This window comes from Camelina sativa, chromosome 4 (assembly GCF_030686135.1).
Source record: "Camelina sativa cultivar CO46 ecotype springtype chromosome 4, ASM3068613v1".
In the NCBI taxonomy this organism is placed as follows: Eukaryota; Viridiplantae; Streptophyta; class Magnoliopsida; order Brassicales; family Brassicaceae; genus Camelina; species Camelina sativa.
This window is the reverse complement of record NC_141883.1, coordinates 29,032,097-29,052,055: the sequence shown is the minus strand read 5'-3', so window position 1 is coordinate 29,052,055 and position 19,959 is coordinate 29,032,097. Positions and strand designations below refer to the sequence as shown.

At 33.7% G+C, this 19,959-nt stretch overlaps 2 protein-coding genes and 1 long non-coding RNA gene across 3 annotated transcripts; 1 reads left to right on the top strand and 2 right to left on the bottom strand.

The window, feature by feature from the left end:
* Window positions 1–2,780: 2,780 nt before the first annotated feature.
* Window positions 2,781–4,337, bottom strand: LOC147946306 (uncharacterized). Its single transcript, XR_015597605.1, has 2 exons — window positions 4,010–4,337; window positions 2,781–3,088 (listed from the first exon to the last, which is right to left on the bottom strand). It is a non-coding gene; the product is annotated as an uncharacterized LOC147946306 (long non-coding RNA).
* A 2,945-nt stretch (window positions 4,338–7,282) lies between these two features.
* On the top strand, window positions 7,283–9,245 carry LOC104782447 (transcription factor MYB25-like). Its single transcript, XM_010507381.3, has 2 exons — window positions 7,283–7,824; window positions 8,255–9,245. Exons 1-2 carry the CDS (start codon window positions 7,497–7,499, stop codon window positions 9,091–9,093), a joined length of 1,167 nt encoding a protein of 388 aa, XP_010505683.1. The 5' UTR covers window positions 7,283–7,496; the 3' UTR covers window positions 9,094–9,245.
* A 4,160-nt stretch (window positions 9,246–13,405) lies between these two features.
* Window positions 13,406–15,306, bottom strand: LOC104782446 (uncharacterized). Its single transcript, XM_010507380.2, has 4 exons — window positions 14,843–15,306; window positions 14,239–14,758; window positions 14,046–14,150; window positions 13,406–13,954 (listed from the first exon to the last, which is right to left on the bottom strand). Exons 1-4 carry the CDS (start codon window positions 15,119–15,121, stop codon window positions 13,842–13,844), a joined length of 1,017 nt encoding a protein of 338 aa, XP_010505682.1. The 5' UTR covers window positions 15,122–15,306; the 3' UTR covers window positions 13,406–13,841.
* Between the last annotated feature and the right edge of the window lie 4,653 nt (window positions 15,307–19,959).

The window sequence follows — 19,959 nt, the reverse complement described above, 5'->3', positions numbered from 1 at the left end:
ATCGTTTTGCAAGCACTCATTGTTTCAGTCTTTATTCTCTATTCCCATCAGCTAGCACATCTACCATCTACAAACTTAGACGGTCTCTTTCAGCTATGGTCTCACCAAAATAATAAACAAATTAACATATCACAGTTTCTTCTGTCCAACATCGTTTCAATAGTTTAATGCGTACCTGGTGACCAGTTCGAGGTCATGTCATAATGGAGATCATAAGCAAACGCGTTCTCATCCTCTGTTGCTCCTCGTCGTTCTCGATACAACCCCTTGTTACTACAGTTTGTAATTTGCCGTATACTGGATCAAATAAAATTACTTAAATTTACAAATATTTTATTATATAGGTTTTATTTCCATAGATTTTACTTTATCTTTTTTCTTTAAAAATCTAAATAATATATAAATTCTGGAAATTTTTAAAAATTGTTAATTAGTGAGGTGGCTAATTACTATTGGTGGTTTTTAAAATTCTTTTTTTTAAAAAAAATCTAAATAATATATAAATTTTGGAGAAATTTATAAATATTTTATTATATAGATATTTCTATAATCCATAAATCGTGGCTAATCACTATTGGTAGTTTTTATAATTTTTCTTTTTCTTTAAAAATCTAAATAATATATAAATTCTGGAGATTTTTAAAAATGTTAATTAGTGAGGTAACTAATCACTATTGGTGGTTTTAAAGCTTAGGTGGACGCTTTTAAAATTGTTAATTAGTGAGGTGACTAATTATTATTGGTGGTTTTTTAATATTTTTTTTAATCTTTAAAAATGTATAAATTTTAAAAATTTAAAAAAATGCTAATTAGTGATATGTCTAATCACAATTGTAGATTTTAAATCTTATGTGGACGCTTAAACGCGTTCATTTTTTATTAGTATAGATTTAGTTTTCACGCCATTGACTTTTGATGGAGTTTTCAGTTTTGTTTTCTTTCTTACTTTTTCTATATTAAAAAAGAGAGGTAAAATACTCGATTTATATACATTTGTACTTGGCTTTTATAATAGCGAGGGTTTTCTTAAATTATACGTATATACGTATATAAATCGGGTATACTTAACGTTACTTGATATTTATATACGTGTTTCTTTGATAGTGTCCTAAACCAGTCCTACTTTAAACCCTTGGTTTGTTTATAGTATAAGAAAATATGCAATTGGGTTTTCATGGAATTCATATATATATATATATATTTTACACACCATATAATCTTCTCGAGAGCAAGTTGATTCGGGGCCATGCAAGTTTCAATCTACTGGCTGAGGTTAATGGCAGAGGGCACAACTTCCTACGAATCTTAAAGCATTTGGAAGTAAGTACCAACGACTTGCCAACTAAGATTTTCTGCATTCTCCAACTATACAAAATTAATTAACCGACTCCATAACAATTGTTGAAGAATGGCTGACGTGAGATCAATCTAGTTATCAATTAAAATTAAATCCTAGCGATCTAGCCTACTGAAATCATATGCCACTCAATGACTCAATGACCATACTGAACAAAAATGTTTTTTTTTTTCTTTATAATCGCTGAGAATAAAACATTTTGATTACCAATAAGAGAGAATTATTTGGATGGTGGATATCAAAAACTTTTTCTTAGTGAAGTTTCCTTTTCTCTAATAGGAGTTTTTGTTCCTTGTGGGGTTTATGGGTGAATAGCGTTTTTTTTTTGGAGAGAACACATTGTATATATATTCATGACAATTTATAGTAAATTATTGTACAAAAGCAAATGAATATCCTCAAGGTTATGAAAGCCCGTAATTGACATGGTATGAACTTATATGTATACACTCGTGCAGTTGAGTTACACATTTTAGATCTTAGTTCATTTTGAAGTAAACATGCATAAAACAAACGTTGCTGTACATATGTATGAATGTTATATGATAGTTGAAAAATTAGGAATAAGTATATCTCGTTTTCTATACTAGATGCTTAATAATGGACCATAAAGGAGTCTTAGCGTTGTGGATGCAATTGAATTCAAGGTCACTTCATAACAAAGTCTAGATTATTTTTGATTCCTATTAGCAAAACTTTGAATTACTTTTTAAGATTTAACACTGAAAAGAAAGAGAAAAGAGAAGAAAACATCTTTTAGACCATCTTTATTTTTGGTAGGAATATAAATTTGGTAAGAAAATGTCTCATGAGGAGGACTGTTCATGAGTCCAATAATTGATGTATAAGATACGAAGATGCCAATCTTTATCATCTCAAACACTACAACTGTAATTAAAAATTGCATAAAGTGAATTAAGGTTTTGAATCAAGAAGAGAATTGGGAATGCTAGTCGTAATTGTATGTACCATTACCATGACCATAACTATATGTATGTGTGCTCAGTTTATACCATAGTATCGTTTTCGTTCGAGAAAAATAAATAAGGAAATAGGTTTGACATAATGCCCCACTACTCTACAATGGTTCCATCTGGCTTGTCAGACACCAAACCATGTTCTGCTGAGCAGACGGGAGCAGAAGAATCATCGATTGGTCCAAGCTGGTTAGTTTATCAAAAACCAGTTAACCAGGAGCTATGAGCATAAAAGTGGCACGTGTGGAACCGTTTGTAAGACCTAATTACTATTGGGCTTTTTAAGCTAAGCCCATGAATACTGAAATTTACAATTCATAATGGATCTAATCATATAATTGCAGACATAGGTTAAGATATGAGACTTTTAAACCCAGCCAACATCATCATAACATCATAGGCTCCCAGATAACTGAGTGAGTTTTTTGAGTCCATGAAATTGCATAAACCGCAAGAGAAAATCACCATGATAAAACTTTGGTTTTACACAAAAAATTGAATTTGAGCAGAAGTTATAATGCTGTTTGGCTCATAAATCACCCATAGGAATTTTGGTAGTATATGTATCTTGGAACAGTTAACTATTTGAAAACAAAAATTAATAGAATTTGAGTCTCGTAAAAATAAGCAAGAGCATACGTAAATAGGAAAATGTAGGGGTAGAAGGAGACAATAGAATATCAAATGTCGCAAATGAACAAATAGATATATCGTCCTTCTTCCATATCTGTCGGTCCACCAAAATCCTTTGCACCTTAACAATATCAAATTCAATGCCATAATTATATTCCTTTTCTACAATTCTAGTTTATGTAGTTCTAAAAAAACAGAATAAAATAAAAACTGATTAGCTTTTTAATTACGTTTACTTCGTTATGGGGAGAAAGATGATTAATTAGTACGAACGAATAATAACAATATGCAAATTGTGTAATACGATACGCGTATCCATCCTCAAATTAATTCTTGAGCTGCTATTTTCAAATAGCTCTTCGCACTTTTACTTTGGAGTTTAGATATATTATTACCAAATATCGATTTTTATTAATTTGAAAGAATATATATATATATATATCTATAGGCGCTAGATTAGAGCCAATAAAATAATTAAATATTGTGTGTATATATATATATATATATATAATTTTGTTCATAACAAACTGAGAATCTTGATTAGGGTCAAATAATATACTATAATTGTTGAAAGTTCAAAACATTCATTTTATCAGTTGTGAATCTAATGACACAATGATATAATAGTAGTACATTAACCAATACTGTATGTCCTTGTTTAATCAAATTAAAGTTCCTTCTGGTGAGTCATTTTACGAGATCCAACGACTTTGGGATTTTAAACCACTAAGTAAGCATGAGTAACAACAAAGTAGTCTCGAATGAATTTAATTATTACACACCAATATGCAAGAATCTTTATTGCAAGAACGAAAGTTTTCGGAAATGGCCATATATGGAGGAATTTTCATGGAAAGATTTAACCAGTTAAAACAAAATCCATAACTATATATATATATATCTTTCATAATTAATAAATAAATCTACGCTAATTTCAATTAGAAATTCGATCCCAAAATGAAATGAAGAACAAAAAAAATACAGGTAGGTGAGTTATTGTTTTTGGTTTTGCATGCTTAGGTCAAAACTGTTTAAAACTTACCTTTTATAAAAACTTAACGGTAAGAAGAGAGTTCGTATATACTTGAGATCGAAGCTTGGGGATTCTTCAAGTCAGAAAGGTTTCCGGTAAAGCATCAGGATGGTTGATTTGAAACAATCTGACCGAAGAGGAAGCTACCAAAGGATGAATCCAAAGAGATAGCATGATCCAAAACCAAGCAAATTTTTTGCGATTTCTTTGGAACTGGGAGAATTCACCTTAAGTAGGATCAATGCGATCCCTTTGGATCCTTCCTCTAGTTGCTATGGAGGATTTGTTCTCTCTCTACTCTATCTCTCCCTCTCTCAAAAAGTTGAGAGCAATGTGGTTATTTGTCAATGGACCATGTTCCTCTTGATTTTACATAATAATTGATCATTCAACTTTATTTATTTATATTATTCTCCCACTTTTGGGTTTCCATTTTTATATTGACCTAAAGAGTAAAGCAGACGTCTACGTTTACTATACAAAAATATATGGGCTCTAAATAAGTAGATGGTTTAGTTGGTTTCGTTGAGTTAGTTGTTATAATTGAGTTTGTTTTCTTACAAGGAATGTGTACGTAGCAGATGCATGCTGTCAAATTATATGGTGATTTGCGGTTGGCACACATATACATAGAGCACAATTTTTATGGGCTCTTGAGCTTTATGCTCTAAAATTGCAACTCGATGTTCATGATGGGTATAGTGGGTCAAAACGACTTAATGTTTTCTCTCTTTTGTTGTTATAAAGCAAGAGATTTACTAGAGAAATTAACTACGTACCCAAATCTAATACTATATATTCCATAGCTAAAATTAGATATTCCCCACAAGTTGGGTGACACTATTAATTATTTTTGGCTCTATTAAATTTTGTTGGCTTATTTTAATAATACAAAAGAAGTGCGGTCCATCAATGTTCCCCTTCTCTTTTGGCATTAAACCCTTCGTACGTATAGTGGTGAAAGCCACATTGATTCACAAAGAACGTCAGATGATAAACTTATTTTCTATAGCTGTTTTATGATACTTTGAAACCTAAACTATATATTCTCTGTATTGCGTTATAATACTTGCAACCGTATGACCAGATCAGGGGAAACTGGAAAGATATATATGGTCATATGATTGACCCCCATTTTTCGTGGATCCAATGCATCTCTTTCGTCTATACATGATATCAGTATGATATATACATCATTTACATCTATTTACATATATATATATATATATATATATATATAATATACACACATATAGGGAGTTGTTCTAATACGATCAAATTTGCATTGTATATATATGTCAATATGAACTGGCTTATATAGGCATCACATGATTGTCATTTTCTCCCTTCAATTTTTTCACATGCAAACCAATATAATCGTCGGTTTCTTAATCTACTTTGAAAATCAGTAACATAAAAGTGAAGATATATATGCATCATCTCTAATACATACACCAAATTAAATAAGGAATAGATGTAAAAGAGAAATATTTATAAATACTATACAAAATTAAGGATGTTCAGTCAAGAAATTAGTTGGATAAGGTGATATGCCAATTAATATTTGCGTCCTTCGTTTTTTGCGTTTATGTATGTGAGTGTAAGAAAAAAAGTGGAGGACTACAATCACTTAGTCATAATGAAATAATATGACTATGGAAGATTATGTCTTCAGCTCCACGATTAAAACAGAAGTGCTCGTTCATGAATAATGTGTGCGCTTTCACTTACTCAAATCTTCACAGTTCACACATGTGTATATGTATATATGTTGAGAAGATGAATAGGTGCTTGTAGACGTAGACATGCATATTACATGCAGATGGTAGGGTAAGATAGGCATGCGTGGTCTGTCGATATATATATATATATATATATATGGAAGTGAGATAGATATTGATTAGAATCTTGAACAGAAGTGAGTCATTTGGAAATAAGTGAGTGTAGAGAACATATATGAAATTGTCGGCTCTTCGTAGGACAACAACTCCAGTTTCACAGTAGTGTTCTTGTCGCTCACTACCTCCCTTTCCTGCTCTGGAAGGGTAACATCATTATATATGCGACATCATATCTATATACACTTTAGCATATATGTTAGCTCGTTAGTGAAGATGGTCATTTAACCCGATGTCGGTAGTAAGTATACTGTGCTAGTCGATTCAGGAGAGCTCTTGGGGATGGAGCATGCTGCATGTGCATGACGTAGTCCTCTATTGACAACAGTGAAGGGATCCCTGGTCCAAAAAGATTACGAAGTTATTAAACTTTGACTTGATATATAATACATATCCACGAGATTGTTGCGGAGATTATATCGTTTGTTTACCCAACCACATGATTGCATTTGAATCTTGATATTCTAGGACCTGCCATTAAGTATTAATAACTATGCTTCCAAAAAAAAAATTGGCCCACTCTCTTCCTATGATCAGTTTCCTCTTCCAAAATAATGTTTGAAAAAGCTGTCAACTGATCACATGCATGTAGATAGATTACCTCGAGTTTTATATAGTAAAATTTCTTCTCTCATATAGTAAAATTTAAGGTAAAATGACTAGATTAAGGCAAATTTATTTGAAAATAATATCTGCACACTCGTTTCATAGAAACAAATTGGGTTAATATTGTATATTTTTCTTCTCTCATATAGTACGTAAGATTTCAAGTAAAAATACGCTTAACAAATATATATGTTTTACGTTACAGTTCACGCATTGTATGGAGTCTACTAATAAGTAATCTTATTTATCCTAATGAGTTTGTTGACCCATTTTGACTACTTTAAAAATTATGTATTACAACGTATATATGTTATGTATGAGGACTAGATTTTTAACTACCCATATTATATATACACTACACACACACTTACTAACATCATGATTAAGAATTGAATCTATGATTAATTTTTTTTCGAGCATGGCATATTTAAAGATTGAGATTACGGGTGTGTGAATGGTAACAGCGGTCAGGACGGACAAATTCGTCTACGGACTAAACCGCTGTATTTTTAGTGTAGACAACAGATTACAGCGGTCCAACTCTATTTGTGTGTAAAAACGGGTCTGCAGTTGGTCCGTTGTGGTTTTGTTTCTATTTTCTTTAGATCGCACCACTGCAAACTATGATTGATAAATGGTAAATAAAAGCGGTATAATCCATAGATGGATTTGTCCGCCCTAACCACTGCAACCATTCACATCCAGTATATGGTTTGCTTGGTCTGCCGTATTATTATTATCCTTTGTCAAATTGTCTTGGAAAGGTCAACTCTGAGTCATACCGAAACGGTTGTGGAAAAAGAAGAAGGTGAGTCACCACCAAAAAGGGTAATTTAGTAATTTCAAAATTAGCGAAACAGCGCCCACTCAACTTTGCAGTTGGGCTCTCGGCAGGTACCAGACCAAGGACCACCGCCGGTTGGTTACATTTTTTTTTGAATTTCAAACTTAAAAAAAAAAAACAAAAAGAAGAAAAATTAGTTTAGCTTCCGATGAACGCTGCAACTTATCAGCCGCCTGAGCTAATGCTGTCGGTGAATCTGCCTACGGGATGTGACGGCACGGAAGATGCGATTAACGCTGCAGTTGAGGAAGAGCTCGCGGAGTTAGCGAAAAGTGACTCGCACGGCGGCGGAAGGAGTAAAGTGAAAGGACCTTGGTCACCGGAGCAAGATGAGGCTCTCACGAGGCTTGTTACCAAGTGTGGGCCTAGGAACTGGACTCTCATCTCCCGTGGGATCCCTGGTCGGTCTGGGAAATCGTGCCGGCTTCGTTGGTGTAATCAGCTCGATCCTTGTCTCAAAAAAAAACCTTTCTCTGGTAACGAACACTCCTCTCCACGATATTCTTTTGTGATTTGATGATGATGATGATGATGATTCTCGTTGATTCCAGATTCCGGATTTAGTGTTTTTTTTTTTTTTTTTCTGATTTCTCTGGTTTTTTTTTTGTTGATTTATGTAACTGAGTAGATTTTGAGATTTCACAATTTGCTGATTCAGGATCTTTCTTGTGGACTTGGGATTAGTAATGGAGTTTTAGCTTACTCTGAGTCTGAGATTTTAAAGCTATGATTGTGAAGTAGTTTGTGAGGTTATCAGAATCAGATTGGTCTTTTGTAGATGGAGATGGTTTATATAGGCTTTAACATTCTCTAGAGAGGTGCTTTTGTTGATGATGTGCTTGTAGCATCTGAGTTATGTGTTTCACATTTTTGGCTAATGTTGTTGTGTTGTGAAAAATGATGCAGATGAGGAGGATCGTATGATAATATCTGCACACGCGGTTCATGGGAACAAATGGGCTGTCATTGCTAAACTCTTACCTGGGAGAACAGATAATGCAATTAAGAATCACTGGAACTCAGCTCTTAGGCGTAAACCAGCAGGTCTCTGGATGGATCATCATCATCAAGGGATGTCTAATACAGAAATTTATCAAATGCAACCATCAAAGGTCAGAAAGATATCAAATGCATCCCCTAGAGAGCATTTACCTCGAGAAGAAACCAATTCGTTTACGCCTCCTGTATTATTAAATGACGCTAAAATGGATGATGTAGCAAACGAGCCTCCTTGTGAAAAGGTGAAGAGTAAACCTGATGTTTATCGCCCAGTGGCTCGAATGGGTGCTTTCAGTGTCTGTAAACAAGGATACATGAATCACCATATGGCTCCATGTGAGGGACCTTTGGTTCAAGCATCAAGACCTGGCTCATTGGCTGCTAAATTTCTCCAGTCTCTTTGTTATGAACCTATCGTCCCTTCAAAATGCGGTCGCGGTTGCTGCAACCATCCTGACAACAAAACGCTGCCATCATTGTCTAAATCGGTGTTGGGACCAGAGTTTGTGGATTACGAGGAACATTCTTCTGCAGAGTTAGACCAAGAACTGATCTCTATATCAACGGACCTGAACAATATTGCTTGGATTCAAAGTGGGTTTAACAACAACAACTATTTGAAGGAAGCTGAACAGAGTTTGAAGGCTGATGATCAGTTTCATCGCGCAAAATTTACTGGAATGGTAAACAATGGTGTATCAGTATCAAGTCAGATGCTGAGACCAGATGTAAGGGCTTTGAGCTAATTTTAGAGGCAAAACATTCATTCAATATTATCTCTTTTGTTAGTTTTTTTTTTACATGCTAAGATAGTAAGATTGAAACCTTTAAAAATGCTAAGCTGTGTTGTGAAGGCTTTTCTTAAACCAATAAATATATTGGGCCGGAAATTAAAGTATATACATATCGGGTGCGAAGGTGAGAATAAAACTGTTTCGTAGCTGCTGAATGGGCCGAGACGACATGTTCAAAACAGAAGAGAAATCCTACAAAATGTAATTTATTTAAGGTTTTGCGACCTATTGGGAAACCATACTTATGCTGTTTGTTCGATCACCTTAGATAGTCCTCACAATGCAAAATGTCCCATATGGTCCAAGAGCATCTCGAAGCATTTCCAAAACGCAACCCCTCTCAATGTTCTTCTCCTGCAGACCACAGGTGGATCACTATAAATAAGCCTTACTTCCATTAGACTTTGTAAGATACAAGAGCACAATCATTTGCTTGTAACTTAGTGTTGAAGTCTTGTAAGTATAAGTGTCACCTCCCTCTTGATTGTTTTGTGTTTTTGTTAGAGTATGAACTCAGAAATCTGGACTTTGGCTATGCATTTTGACAAAACGAACATCATTTAGATGAGAGTTAATCAATTTGATTAGGAGCATCTACATTTACTTTTTGCGCAGGGCATCTACATTCATAAAGCTTCCCATGGTTGCTAAGAGTCCATCTAAGTTCAAGTTTGTTTAATTAAATTAACTTATAAAGTATTTTTTTGGGTCTAACTATTCCTTTTGAAAACCAAAAAAGTTTAAGATCTCTAAGACCATCATTAATGGGAGAACACCAAGGGTGTTCTTAGCCTAAAAAAATTATAAAAATAATGAATAGTGGCTTAGAACACTTTTTTTAGTTCTTGAAGTAGAACTGATCTAAGCCCAGTTCTTATTTGACATGGCTTCATGTGATTGGATGAGATTTTATGGAAAAAAAAAATATTTCATTTATATAAGGAAGCAATTTAAATGTTAATTTATAAGTTTTTATAATTGTAATATGTTTAAGAATATTATATTAATTTATAAATATACAATTGCTTTTATATAAGTAAGCAATTTAAATGTTAATTTATAAGTTTTTATAATTGTAATATGTTTAAGAATATTATATTAATTTATAAGTATACAATTGCTTTTATATAAGTAAGCAATTTAAATGTTATTTTATAAGTTTTTATAATTTGTAAAATGTTTATGAATATTATTTCACTATATTTTTATTCTAAGAACACCATAATTAGTTCTTCCATTTTTTTTACCTATGATCTTAACAACTAATCTAACATTATTTTCACTATATATTTAATCTAAGAACACAAAAAAAAATTCTCCCATTAATGATGCCCTAATCCATACTGTCCTTCGTCTAAACCAGTATATAAATAATATATTTTCTAAGCGTAGCTCTCCATATAACCAATGGTCAAAATCTGAAACTCAAGTCATGCCTAAACTAAAAAAGCTATCGGTTTCTAGGTACGAAGTTATTTCCGACATAAAAAAACTTCTAAACTACCGGTTCTGATTAAGAAAAGGTCTAAGTAAAGGTCTACCTTAGTTTGCATCCTTAAAAAAGTATATAAATATGTTCCTATAATTAAGAAATTTTGGATTCTTTCAGAATATTTCTCCGTTTGTAATCATCGTTGTATTGTTGAAATTATCCCTTAAAAAGAAAAGGAAACATCATCCAATTGCTTAGAAAGGAATCCAAATTCCCCGATGAAACAGATAACGAAGATTTTTGATTATATGGCTTTCGCTTTACTCACACTGCTACCATATATTTATGGGCGCCTTTGTCGTGCTCTGATAGACAGACAATACATAATGTTTGAGATTATAATTATATTTTTTCGAAACTTATCAACAAGACAACAATGATGACCTACCAAAACATAATAATAAGCTTCCACCGTCACTAGACTCATAGGAGTGGCTATTTTCCCTACTATACTACAATATGGTTCTGTTTATTTTAGGTTGTTTGGCCTCAGAAAAATGTTAACCCAATTAGAGACGAAACTAATCCGAATCGATACCTTTAAATTGCTTCGCTTTGTTTAGTTTCAGATTCTAGACATGTGTGCTTCGATTTAAATTTTTCAATTTGTGAAAAACTCAATATACAAATATGCGTCCAAAGAAATATTAATACGAAACTAACACAACATCATTATATATATTTTAATAAGTTCAATTTAGGTCAGTTTTTTTTTTTACTTTTTAGTGCAGCTTAGTTTTAACCTATCATCAGTTTCTACAGTAGTTTTCAATGATTTTGATTTACATAATTTGGTTAGTGTCAAATATGCACTCTTAATTATGCATCCCCGATTTCGGTGAATAATCTATACATGCAGAACCGGCCAAGAGGCCAAGCAAGCCAATCAATGGCTTGCGGCCGTACGTAATAAAATCAAAATTTCGGCCATTTTCTACAAATGTTTTCCTTAAGTCAGTGGTTAAGTTGTCGTGTTATTGTCACCACTATTGGGGTTTAAACCCCATAAGCTGCATTTAGTGTGTTTAGTTTTTTTTTTACTTGTAGCCCTACAAAGTTCAGTGCCGGCTTACGATTGGTTTGAAAATGATTTTGCTTGAAAAGTTAAATATGATATGTATTTTGAAGTGTTGGAAAAAAAAATGGTATCCGTCAAATTTGACATTACGGTTGAAGCGCAAAGTATGTATTATGTAACATCCGTTTTTTGGAAAGTAACAATATCGTGTATTCATGTATTTAACAATATAAAAATCTAACATACTATCACTAATCACTATGCATTACATTAAATACGAAATTTGACCGAGTCAAATGACAAAGCTGCATGGATTCACATATCCCAAACCAAAACACATGTTTTATACTCACTCTTTTGTCTTTAGATTTTCGTGGCTTCACTTGTTTTGTTTCTTTCCCGAATCTATCTTTAAGAGGTTTGAAATTTAAAGTCCTAAATATGGGATGTAGCTAGCAAATAACAACGCATTATGGTTCAATGTTGAATAAAAAGTGTGACTCCTGTTTGGCTCTATCCGGGTTGTGTGCAACAATCAACGCTATCATTATATATCATTTTTTTAAAACGTTTGGCCGGTGTCATTCTTGAATGCTCTAATTAAACTGTCTAAAAATTTAGCACTAAGTTATTTAAACACAGCAGATATGCATACGAATACGTTAAAAATAGCATTACTGATTGCTTTCAAAACTCATGCAATTGTAATACTCCAAGCTAATAATAGCCCACAAACATGAAATTTTGCAAAGTACTATTAGAAAAACTAACCCTTAGATTACTTTCAAGTTTCAACATTTTACTAAATAACCCTACTTCTCCTTTTTTTTTTCTGTAACATTACTAACCCTACTATTTATATCCTGAAATTTAAACCATAACATCTTGAAATGTCAAAGGCAAAAAAAAAACTAAATAGGACCCTACACAACCTCACACTGCTCAACCACCAAACACTGAAAAAAATTTCGAAATTTGAAAATCAAATATATTACGGATACGTCTCTAGTCCAAATTTGAAAATCAAATTTGAAAATCAACTATTATAGCTTTGTTTTTGTTGACACACACAACTACTGCAACGATTTTTGATCCAAGTTCTGATTTAAAGTAATAGGAAGCAACTTATAACACAGCACATCCATATTAACTCTCGGAAGAAAGTAGTATGTAACAATAACATTTTTACTATTAAGAAAAGAATGAAACTTGTACTATAATAGTTGTAGCTAGGACCGACAGTATATAAAGTTCAAACTAATAATATTTCCAATATCAAAGAGTATACAAAAAGTAGAATTTTGTGGTAAATCCTACACCCCACCGATATGTACAGTAGACAATAATAGATCAGAAGAATTACAGAAGAGATGAAAAAAAACCAAAAGAATAATAAAGGTGTTCCGTATTTCGAAGTCTGTGCATTGCCCACTGCTTCACGCCTACGCAACTCTTTGGCTTCTCTTTTTTTTTCAGATCTTCTTTTCATCTTTTCTTTTTTGCTTTTTCCATGTTTCCATGTCATCATGCCTCTTTTTTTTTTTTTTTTCATTTTTCAAAAAATCTACGTATCTACCCCATTTGATTTGATTTTTTTTTCCGGAGTTCGAAGTACAATAAACTAGTTAGTTCATTGATATTGTAACAACTGTTCTGTTTTACAAATTTTCAACGGGCACACGTTAGAAGCCATAACTTTGCTCAATACGTAAGTAAATCGAAGTACATTAGTACAGTATTACTAAGAACGAGAATTGAAAGAAGATAATAATAATTAATTAACAAACAAAATAATTCCGATGTTTTTTTATTACAACCCCATTAGATTTTTCCACAAATAGCAGAAAACACTACTTAAGTAACACAAATAACAAATCCCACCCAACAACATTTCTGAATTTCACTATCGACTAAAAGTGAAAAAAAAATTACCCCACTCCACTCCACTCCCATATATCCTCCCAAGGTCAACAAAAAAATTACAGAGAGCTTTGTCTTCGTAACTAAAAATACATTATCTTATAATGTAACACACTTGTAATAATATCCCCTAATTTTATTCTTCACAATCATCATATCCCTTATTACTACTAATCATAACATTATAACCTACACCCAAACCACTTCTAAACTAAGGTGCTCTTTCTTTCAGACCAAAACAATCCCAATTTAAACCCAATCATCAGTAGTTCAGTACATCCAATCCTGTGGAAGACGTCTTTCTTGGTTCAGACAACGTCCCCCACTAACTCCTCTGAAACTTCCCTGACGTGCAAGTAGTGCATTTCTAGCCAACATGCACTCTGTTCAAATAATAAATACAGTCATTGTTAGCTCAAAGGCTCTTTTTATTTTGCTTCATTTAAAAGGTTAGTAGTAATTGAGGGCAATTACCATAATCGAACTGGCTACGCCTAGACCCAACAACATTGTTGAACTCATCATCAAAGTTAAGATTGTGCTGATTGACTTTTGATTGCAACACAGCTGGAGAGTTCACTGGTACAGATTTGAAAAACCAAAAATATTAGACTCTTTCTGACACATCAAGACTAATTTACAAAAGAGAATCTTTAAGACATCATACCTGGTTTCTTCTGAGAATTGGGAGGAGTGGTTGTTGGGTATTGCCGGGGAAGGAAAACTCCGGTACCGGCAGAAGGACGCTTCAGGGGAGCTACGCCGTGTTGCGGTGGCAGCCAAGTAGGGTTAGACAAAGCGTTGATGTTCTGTCTTGCGTATCTCGGGTTCTCGAACAGGACATCTTCTTGAACTACTCTCTTCGAGATTCTTGCCTGAGAACAGAGCCACAAGTGGTCAACGAGACGCTGGTGCTGGAGCTCAGTAAGAATCGCAGCGTTTTGACGGCGGAGTAGAGACTCAGGGGTTTGAAGAGGAAGATGATGAGGCTCATTGTAGCTTCCGAGTTTGAGTCTAGCAACTTCTCCAGCAGCTGCAGAGATCACATCCCAGGCATTGTCTCTACGAGATGATGACGTAGGAACCGGTGGGGATGGAAGGATAGGACTTCTGCTTCCATAGTTTGAAAAGCTTCCGAGTCCACTCAGTGTTGACTGAGGCGAAGTAGCTGCGGCTTGACGTTTCTCCTACAGAGCAGAGCAAAATCAGTAAGCATGAGTTGTGTAGATTTATAGAAGATAAAGAAGAGAGATCTTAGCGGTGTTTCTTACCTGAGTCTTTAAGAGAGGAGGAGTAAGGCGGTGAGTAGAAGGAGCGAGTCGGCGAGTTAAACCAGCGAGGAAGTCTTCCTCGTCGTCACTGCTCTCGTCTTCCGTCTCAGTGGAGTCACCGGGAGAAGTGAAACCAGGGGAGAAGGAAGGAGAGTCGAACTCGTAAGGGAACTCGTTAGGGAAACCGAGTCGAGTAGGGGTTAACTCGGGAGCAGGAGCTTTCTCCATGATAGGAAGAAGGTTGACGGAGAGATAAGGAGGTGGGAGAGGACGAGACATAGAAGAAGACGAAGTAGCAGAGGAGAGAAATAGAGAGAGAGAGTAGCTTTGATGTGTGAAGTAGTAAATGGATTTTTAAGTGAGGAGGAAGATGGAGAATGTTGAAGACATGGTTGCTTTTATTAAGGTTTCAGGGTTTCTATGAGACAGCTCAAAAGCACTTTAATTTTCTCACTTCTGCTTTTTTTTTTTTGTTCTTTTTTTTTTCTAAATATAATTATTATCCGTAATTAATGCGTGATGGACGAAAATCAAAATCTATTTTCTTTTGGTCTTTCTTTTAACTATTTTGCCTTGGAAACAAAAAAAACAATGCTGTGTACTTTGTATTTTAAAAAAATAAAAAAATACTAGTACTTCGTATTAGTAGTACATTTGTTATTAAAAAAACCAATATACTTTGATGTATCATGTATGTACTATCATTTGGATTCAAAAATATGAGTTTATTAATAAATAGTATAAATTTGCAACAACAAAAAAAAGAAAAGAAAATGAGACTGTTGCAAGTATCTCATCGTGTTGTCTTTGGTTCTAGTAATATTTTTTTATTATCGTATAAGAAGATAGTAGTAATGAGGAAATGTGAAAGGGCATGAGAAATACAGGTGGAACCCACTTAATCCCAAAATCAACAAGTTGTCATTTTTACAGCTCCAATGTCTCATCTAGTAAATGTTTCTTTAATTAATAAAAACACTAAAACAAAATCTCAGTCTTTAAGACGACTAGACTAAAAATATTAGGGGAAAAATACCAAAAAAATTCCATGTTATTTTTATTTGGATATTTAATACCCAATAAGCTAATCTTCTGCCAATCACACGGCTTTTCTTCATCTGTCCAATTAAAGAACCCATGAACAGCACATCTGTAGAATCTTCTTTCTGGATTATCGTTTGTCCACAATTTTATAACAATAGTCGTTTTTTCATAATGGCAGATAGGACCCCAGAACGTCTTCCTGAATTTGCATCAGACCGAGAACTTTGACTCATCACTCGATCCATTGGTTGTTGGCAGAAGAACACACACGATAAAGAAGAAAAGAAATTGGAGAATATATATTTTTAGGGTTTGTCATCTCAAAATCGATTTGGGGAGATAATTAAGGGCATTATTGTCTTTCGTTTATCACCAATTAACCATGTGTTTGGTTTAATTAACCCGATTTAGAGATTCCGTTAATCAAATTAATATGTCAGATGTTTGATTCAACAAATCAATATAACATGATGTTTTAAAAATCATCAAATAAATACACGAGGCATTTATATTCCAATATAAAACCATTGGATATTAAATTTCCAAATAAAAATAACAGGGGTTTTTTGGCATTTTTCCAAAATATTAGTGTGGCCAAATGAAAAAGCAACTAAGAACACTTGATAATCACGCCTTCCTCTCATATTTTGCCTCTCATGCAAATCCTTCTCATCATTCTAATCATCTCCTTTCCCCCATTAATAGAGTATACTGCTAATTATATATAATCGCGCTCCTTTTTAGTACTAGTATTTATGAGACGAGAATTAATTATAGTATGAAGTACAGTTACACAGCTAATTATGAGTTTATAACCAACTAAAAAGATGAAGAAGAAGGGTCACAAACTAGGTTCAAAGGTTTAAAACCAAAAGACTGTTCGGTTTTTTCTGGTAACCATTGAAAGACCCCTATTTTGTTAGTTTACTTACTAGTAGGGTTTTTTTATTTTTATTTACACAAAAAAAAAAAAAAAAAAAGAGGATGATATCTCATAGAGATCTCGTGACTACTCAGGGAAAAATTTGAATAAAAAGACTGAGGTGGGCAATTCAGAACGATTCTGCAGTCATCATCATCCGTCCCTCTCTCCGTCTCTGACGTAACGGATTTTAACAGTCCGTCTCTCTTCCGTCAGAGTTCATTCGTCCAAAATAAACGAGCCGTGATAACAGACGTTAACGTCGGATTCTAAGCCGGTTTATAAACTCAATTGTGGATCTGGATATCATATTATACATTATAATTTTCCCGCCTTGGGATAATTTTAGGGCTAAAAATAAATAAAAAGAAAAGGAAGTGAAAAAATAGAGACGATGGTGGGGGCAGATGTGCTTACCTGCTGAAAAGGACAGCACCGTTAAGTCAAAAGTGAGAAGTAGCGGGAACAGATCTTCTTTGCTTCTCTTCCTCCTTTCTTTGGAATATCGAACCAAAGAAGAAATTACCAATACACTATTCTATTCTTTTCATATTTTTTAAAACGAATCAACTCTATTACTATGTTTTAATAATGTGTAATGTCTCTAGTTACCCCAAAAAATGTGCCCCCAACCCTAGTTGGCTTCTCTTGTCTCCGGAGTCTACTCTCATATTGTCGACGAAACTTTACTATATTATCCAGCAGATACTAAGAGCACCCCCACCCCCCCCCCCCCAACATTATTAACTTCGTTAATGCTTTATAAGCTGGTCTTTCTGATAACAACGACAACAACAACAAAAAAGTTGATTGTGAGGTGGAATCCAGTTTTTCCCCCGTAATTTACGACGGGAATTGTCAGACTTGGTATACATAAACAACCAATTATGGGTATTGATTGGGTAATGACTAAATAAGTAAAAAAGTGTTCTTATATATTAAGTGATGGGCAAAATTAAGAGAGTTTATTATGGAAGTGATTGATAAATATACATATACATGCACGCGCTTAGGACGAGAGAGTGAGAGAGGAAGAGCAAGAGAAGGGTGGGGTTTGTGTGTCTGCCAGCAAATGCTTTACAGAAGAAGCCTGTCTTTCTCTCTGCCTTCGTTCCCATCCAACTAAAAACATTTTACAAACATTTTTCTTTATTTTCCTCTTGTAAAATTAATAATGAATGGTTGGGGGTAATTTACCGTATCCTCGAATATTTTAAACTGAGTGATATGTAGTAGGATGAGATAAACCCAAAAAAAAATAAAAAGAGATATAAGTGGAGTGGATGGACTACTAAACACGAGAAGAAAAAAACAACAAAATCTGCAAATGTCATTTCGAATTTCCCGCCGAAAGCTCTTTGGGATGGATGGATAAATAGTGACAGGAAGATATCAACCGTCTATTTCAATTTCAAAATGTGAAGTCTCCCTCATATTATTATAGTGTATGTAAGCCTACTGATACTATGAAGTGATTTTTATTTGTATTTCTTCTATAAAGGAGTGCACATGATCAAGTGGACTGTATTTACAGAAATTGTAGTATAAGATTAGTAATTCGTATGAAGTGATTTTATTTGTAACCAAACCAAATTCTCATGATGATAGTAGAATTTGAATTAAATTGTTTACTTTTAATTAAAATAGAGATAAGTTTTATTTTAGTATTCTATTTTACATCCACCATTTTCTTTAAAAGTTAGTTGATTCGCTAACCTTTAAAATTTTCCCGGTTTAATCCGGTAATCTAGAGCTTTAGAGACAATCCAACTCATCTTCCGACTCAGATTCAAAATAAATGGTTAGATATTACAAGTCAGCAGAAATATTTTGAACGAGTTTGGGAGGGAGACTGATTAATTATATTATTGTATAATTAGGATAGTAGTTGCATAGGATGGAGAATCTTAACTGACCAATTTTAATCGTATGCTTCGTCCTCTTTTGCGTGGATTTAGCTGTTCCAACGTTCATCTACATTTGGATCTCGTGAACCTCAAGTTATCGACTTCTTTCCACACTGCTTTTTCAACAAATATAATTTAATTCTTTTTTTCTACAAAATGAGACATTCGTCTTTTATATATGGAAATACATGATATCAATATATGTTTGTTTACTTAGATGAAAAGATTAATCACTAATGAATAATATCAATATACACATTTGTGTCTGTCTACTACTTGCTTTCTATTAAAAAGTAACGAAAAGCTAAATGAAATATGATATCAGCAGTCGGCTTTGGCATGATCTTAAAATTCTCAAAAGAATTAAATGAATCTACGATCCAGTTTCCACTAGATCTAATGACGACCGACGAACTAAAAGCAACTTTAATCTTTTCCAATAATACAACAAAACAAACTACAAAAAAAATCTAAATGATCACCATTCACCATATTATAGAGTTGAGATATCATCACAAAACTATAGGTCTAATCCTCATTTTTACAAAACAACTGATACAACTACCTAAAACTATCATCTATGTAGTCATTTAAAAGTTAAAACAATCAATGAAGTAAATAAAATAACAAAAGGATAAAACATGGCATGGATTCTTTGAGTTTAGAAACTCTCAAAGCAAAGAGGATGGCCCAAAAAATATCTCCCGCCACATGCAAAAGGAATGATTCTTTCTCGTTCACTCGGTTTTGAAATGCTATATAGCACGTGCGACGCCAACTGTTTATCGCAAAGCATGTGTGGGCTGTACACCGTTACACACGAGTGCGGCACGTGAGACATAGACATTTTTTGTGCTTAGCATAGCAATAGCACTATAATTGAACCATCAATGGTCAAAGCCTCGGAAACATGAATCTTGTTCGGAAGAGTCTCTTTGTTTTCATTTAGTTTCTTGTGTGTGCATGTTTGGCATTATGGTTCGTAACGATTTAATTTTTTTTATCTACACTTGAATCTCCAGAAACATACTTTTTTACCTACGCAACTTAGTATGGCGGGATCCATAGGAGCAAAATCCATATATTTTCGATACATTCTAGCTTTCATATGCACAACTTGATAGAACAGGATCCCACATAACTACATGTAAAATGTTCTTTTTTTTTTGTCATCTGATGTTATTGATAATATTAGAAAGGATACATTGTAAACTACATCTTAAGCCGGCGGAAAACATGAATAT

Coding starts and splice junctions, on each gene's coding strand:
- LOC104782447 (XM_010507381.3), top strand. CDS start 7,497: ATGAACGCTGCAACTTATCAGCCGCCTGAGCTAATGCTGTCGGTGAAT. Junction 7,825..8,254: donor CAAAAAAAAACCTTTCTCTG/GTAACGAACACT, acceptor AAAATGATGCAG/ATGAGGAGGATCGTATGATA.
- LOC104782446 (XM_010507380.2), bottom strand. CDS start 15,121: ATGTCTCGTCCTCTCCCACCTCCTTATCTCTCCGTCAACCTTCTTCCT. Junction 14,759..14,842: donor CTCCTCTCTTAAAGACTCAG/GTAAGAAACACC, acceptor TCTGCTCTGTAG/GAGAAACGTCAAGCCGCAGC. Junction 13,955..14,045: donor GCGTAGCCAGTTCGATTATG/GTAATTGCCCTC, acceptor TTATTTGAACAG/AGTGCATGTTGGCTAGAAAT.